Below are 5,793 nucleotides of genomic sequence, written 5' to 3'. Positions count from 1 at the left end.
ATACTTCTCCCAAAATGCTAAGATTTACCTGTTCATGTTCGAGTGATGTAAGTACATTATGACTACACACATGGAGACGATTGTCTATATGCAAAGGACATTACTACTCATTGTTAAATTCACCTGTGTTAAAATTGATGTTTAGGGTCAACCTCCAAGCAATCAACTATCGCCTACACAGCAAAACAAGTTACTTAGGAAATGATACAGTAATCTAATCCGGGTTTCAAGTAGTCATACCTGGCCCTTAGGAAACTAGGTTCAAAAGGCTGGACTTCATTTGTAAGGAAATTCATACTAATAGAGATTAAGAGAGATATGGATAAAAGAAAGGATGAATACATACACTTCTATTGCAATTTACATTCAAATCTACATATAATGATATTTGTGGTTAAGATGCAGTTATACATGCCATATCAAAGCGTTCGAGGATTAGTTATCTATTGTCTACCAAAATTTAAACAACATATTAGATTAGCACCATCCAAAACTACAACTTAATTATTATATATAATATGAAGAATAACACCATGATTGCAACTACTAATGCTGCCACTGCTTCCCCGACTTTGAGGGTGACATCATCTGTTTGTGTACTCTTGCACACCATGGATCTCGAAATTTCTCGGATAGAATTTCGAGCATCTGTAGGTGAATGTATGTCAGCACATCGCCTATTAATTAATCAACTACTTGAACTTGTATAGTTTGCATTCCACCATGTGGTCGCATCTTGGAATGTTTTAAATGATCGATGTCTGGCACCGCTGAATCCCTCTACATGTAGTCGTGCATCATCCCAGGACATATATATCCCCAGGCGTCGTCCATTGATTACAACATAGTATTTACTGTTACCCATTTGCATTCACATAAATATGACGAGGATAGGAGAAAATGCATGTTATAATATTCATATAACAAAAGCATGTAAAGATGATAGATTGATAAAATGACATTTAATCAACATTATAAATATGTAAACGCAAGTAAAATGGTAAAGTTTATAAGTATTCAACCAACATTTAAAACGGAAAAACATACACCAAAAAAAGATAACTGTTCCTCCACAAATCAGTATATAGTTATTACAAAACCACTAAAAAGATATTCCCATTTCAATGCATAATAAACGTATTTTAATCCATCAAGAAGAACCCCCACCAATCCCTCCATTCATATCAGACAAGGTTCTTTTCAACCAATCGGCCCTCCGCTCCGGGCGAAGACTTATGAAAAAGGATGCTAGCTGCTTATCCCAAGTTAGCCTCCGACCAACCTCTATAAACTCTGTGTTGGTCAGTCCCTGAACCTCCTCGAGGACCTCCAGCACTTTACTAGTGCGGTTTACCTCTTTTCCAAGTCTAAAGTTTCACATTGCCTTCGCCACACCATCCAGGGAACTGCCATGGACGTCACAGGGACGAGCAGTACGCATCCGTTTCGTAGACGCACTCCCACCACGACTACTCTTAGAGTCAGTCGCTCGGTTAGGAGTGTTGCAGAATGAACGATTTTCTGTTGCCTGGATTGGATCATTTGAAAAATCATAATTCCCAGTCGAATCTCTGAGATGATCCTCGGAAAGATCAATAGGTACATCCGTCTCATCGTCCAGCTCAACCCAAGCATCATTCAAATCTCGCTGAATACGAGAGGAAGACGCAGCCATGTTTTTGCTTCCTTGAACGTAGCAGCCTGTTGCATGGTCCGAACCAACAATCACCGCTAAATCGCCCATTCGCTCAATCTGCTTTCCACGTAACCTTTCTGCTCTTGGATGCGACTACAATCAAGAAAGATATTAGTTTAGTAAACATATTTTATACAATCCTGATTTGCAATATAAGGGGTTATACGCAATGATTACCTTCAGGTACTCATCCCGGACCTCGTCAGGTGCGGTTACTACCATACGCTCGCTGGCCCAACCGAAACCACTTGTGGCCAACATGTCCTTCAGATCGTTGTACTCACGCTTGTGATAACGCATTCGGTTTTGAACATTTTGTCAGTTCACCGTAATTTCGGTCCTCCTAGACACCTCCGCAGCAGCCTCATTATATGCCTCCTTCTTAAAACCATTATCTGCTTTCCGGCCTAGAGATATCTGTTCAAGCAAAGCGTCGAATAATATTTGATCCATGGTCCGGGTCCATTTTATTTTTGCCGCGCGTGACAGCGGCTCAACAAGCGATTTAACTGTCTTCTCACGTGGTGAGAATCTTGTCGACAGAACTAGAGTTCTTATTGGGGACTGCGTCGGAGTTTGTGTATCTCTTACAGAATGGCAGACATGTCACCTAGTGCATTAATTAACAAACAATTAAAAACCAACTTACACAATAATGGAGTTCAATATTATACTATCAAATATGTATTATTGAAAAAGCAATTAATTGTATCGAGCAAATATGTACGTCAAAAAATGACAGACTTCATCTCGACTGTCTTCTCTCTTATATATATATGTGTGTGTGTGTGTGTGTTTTTTCAATTACATCAGTTAATGTATCTTTAAAATAAAAGGACCCTATGTAGTCCTACTATTTGTTTGCGCGTCGGTCCGCATTCACTTCGCAATCTGATCTCGAACATTGATCCACACAGATTTCTCCTGTGTGTCGCATGCACTAGCCACTGGCACTCATCCCTTGTTGATACCTCATTTGGTGTAGGATTGCTCTCTGCATCCCCCCACAGTTATATCAGCATCCTCCAAATCTTGTCCAGTTTCGTCTTGTTGCCGAATGAAATTATGTAGTATACAACAAGATACTACAATCTTCACCTGGACCTCAAATGGATATTGCGCAACTGTCTTCAAGATAGGAAACCGTCCCTTTATTAGCCCAAAACAACCTTCAACTGCGTTTCGCAATTGTGCGTGTCTGTAATTGAACAACTCCTTGTTCATGGGTGCTCTCGCGGTTCAATATTTGTGCAAGTGGTAACGGACACCACGATAAGGCGCCATGAACCCAGGTGAGTGAGCGTATCCTACGTCGACAACGAAATATTTTCCTACATTACGTAAAAGTTAGGGTGATGGGGCTTAGTGTGTTGAGAATGATGTTTAGGGTGAAGAATATTGTATGTTATTTATGAAGAAACAATTACCATTTGATACAATTAGTGGATCATCACTTCGGGTCAGAGTGTTATGTAGGACCCGCGCACCCGCAGCGGAACCCTCCCACCCAGCTAGCACGTATAAGAATGTCATGTTAAAAGAACAAGCAACAAGTACATTCTGAGACACGATACCCTTCCAGTTGCGAAAGCTTGGGTATTGGGATGATTCCACATGAGAGGGAATATACATCCCGTCTATTACACCAACACAATCCTATCGTCGATAACATCGAATTTCACTTATAAGATAATATGACAAAATATTAACTTATTTCAAAATTAAAACGGAAAATGACATCCCGTGACGAAAATGTTACCTGAAAATAAGTTTGCCAGTAAGGATTCGATTGAATCTCCGAGGGGGTCTCAGTACTCACCTGCTTAACAAAATCAGGGTACAAGGACACTATCGCATTAAGGATATGATGAAAGTGACAACTTACCGTTTCACCTAAACGTATGAATCTATGTTCTATCACACGATTACGCACGTTATGTCCTATGATATGGAGAAAGATAACTACTTGCTCCTTAAGACTAACGTGTCAAGTATCACGTAGGTGCGTTCTGTCACGCAGTACGTTACATAATGAGAAGAAACCTTGTCATTTCATCCTCAACTGTGTAAAACAATCACTATCACTTGCACACACGATTGAGTTTATAAACCTTGACCGCTCGTCATCACCTTGACGACTGGGTTCTCTTAACATATAATGACGGCAATATTCACCAACAGCAGATACGCATGCGGCCACAGCTTGCATCACCATGGTCTCGGCTACTTCTTCTTCATCATCGCTATCCATCTCCTAAATCTCACCTACACTTGATAAAAAAAGTCTCGCTATTAATCTATCACACTGTTAAATATTGAATTTCTAAAATTTCAATTATCAAGCAGCAAGTCTTTGATCATGACATGTTCTCGGGGGTTAAAAGCATGGGAGAAGCTAAGAATTATATCCATCCATTGGTCATGACAGCCGCATCATATGGAGGCGGACACATGGCGACTTCAATTCTTTTATTTTCTGCCTCTAGTTTCCTTATTTACACATACACTCTTTTATATGTCAATTTTTTTTTCTTGGCCCCCAATAGAAGTTCCACACATTTTGACATAAAAGGGTTTGTAACTTAACAGTCGATCGGTAAGGAATGAAACAGAACTATCTATATATACAAAATAATCTGGATATTGAAACAATATTTTCATTCTTCTTTGTACTACTTCAGTAGATTTATAGCCATAGTTCAGTAGTACTTCAGTAGATTGATACCATACACGCAAACAACAAATATCCAGAGAATAAAAAGTTCAACTGAATGGCAAGAGGGCTGGTTATAGAATTGGCAAGAGGGCATTTTTTGGAAGCCTTGGCCTTGGATAACTACATTCCAACTTCTCCCTTTGACACCAAACTATGCAATATTTTGGACAGCCATGTCCAAAACCCAAATGGATAACTCTTGTCTTATGCAAATGACACAGGGATTCATGGTTTTAGTGAGTTATCCACACAAACAAAAGACCTCTAAAAGAGATGCTAAATGTAAAGAAACAGAACATACAATCAATAATGGTTAAAGAAATTAAGCATGCAATAGCAGCTGCTCAACCCGTCAAGGAAAGTTCAAAAGGAAATCATATTCTTGCAAATCCAAGATAGGAAGAAATCTGCAACACAGACATTGATTAAAATGCTAAAACACACTAACAGAATACTAAGAATTACAAAATTAGCAGGGGAAAATGATTCAGTTATACAAGAAAGAAAAAAAGAATTTTTTTTTAAAAGGAGAAGTACAACAGCTTGACAAAACAAGACATCTTATCAACATGCATAATCCTCCATGAACATCCACTCCCATCCAAGCACAAAATATTTCAAAATGCAATCAAATTTTAGCTAGAGTACTCAATATTTTGAAACAATATTATCATTCTTCTTTGTAGTACTTCAGTAGATTTATAGCCATGGTTTAGTAGTACTTCAGTAGATTGATACCATACACACAAACAACAAATATCCAGAGAATAAAAAGTTCAACTGAATCGCAAGAGGGCTAGTTATAGAATTGGCAAGAGGGCATTTATTTTGGAAGACTTGGCCTTGGTCAGCTACATTCCAGCTTCCCCCTTTGATACCAAACTATGCAATATTTTAGACAACCATGTCCAAAACCGAAATGGATAACTCTTGTCTTATGCAAATGCTACACTAGAATGCGATTGGACATAGGGATTTATGCTTTTAGTTAGTTATCGACACAAACAAAAGACCTGTAAAAGAGATGCTAAATGTAAAGAAACAGAACATACAATCAATAATGGTTAAAGAAATTAAGCATGCAATAGCAGCTGCTCAACCTGTCAAGGAAAGTTCAAAAGGAAATCATATTCCAGCAAATCCACTATAGGAAGAAATTTGCATCATAGATATTGATTAAAATTCTAAAACACACCAACAAAATACTAAGAATTACAAAATTAGCAGAGGCAAATGATGCACTTATGCAAGAAAGAAAAAAAGAAAAGAAAATTTTAAAGGAGAAATACAACAACTTGACAAAACAAGACATCTTATCAACATGCATAATCCTCCATGAACATCCACTCCCATCCAAGCACAAAATATTTCAAAATGCAAT

At 38.3% G+C, this 5,793-nt stretch overlaps 1 protein-coding gene across 1 annotated transcript; it reads right to left on the bottom strand.

Moving 5' to 3' along the window:
- Positions 1-210: 210 nt before the first annotated feature.
- LOC131235554 (uncharacterized) lies at positions 211-2,286 on the bottom strand. The gene is made up of 2 exons (XM_058232756.1): positions 1,874-2,286; positions 211-1,789 (listed from the first exon to the last, which is right to left on the bottom strand). Exons 1-2 carry the CDS (start codon positions 1,994-1,996, stop codon positions 1,376-1,378), a joined length of 537 nt encoding a protein of 178 aa, XP_058088739.1. The 5' UTR covers positions 1,997-2,286; the 3' UTR covers positions 211-1,375.
- Between the last annotated feature and the right edge of the window lie 3,507 nt (positions 2,287-5,793).

The sequence above is a fragment of the Magnolia sinica genome, chromosome 19, assembly GCF_029962835.1.
Source record: "Magnolia sinica isolate HGM2019 chromosome 19, MsV1, whole genome shotgun sequence".
NCBI classification, from domain to species: Eukaryota; Viridiplantae; Streptophyta; class Magnoliopsida; order Magnoliales; family Magnoliaceae; genus Magnolia; species Magnolia sinica.
This window is presented reverse-complemented; position numbering and strand designations above follow the sequence as displayed.

What these genes read in the sequence shown, in the direction of transcription:
- LOC131235554 (XM_058232756.1), bottom strand. Translation starts at nt 1,996, where the DNA reads ATGCGTTATCACAAGCGTGAGTACAACGATCTGAAGGACATGTTGGCC. An exon ending in TCCGGGATGAGTACCTGAAG is followed by an intron (nt 1,790 to 1,873) that starts GTAATCATTGCG and finishes TCTTGATTGTAG; the next exon opens with TCGCATCCAAGAGCAGAAAG.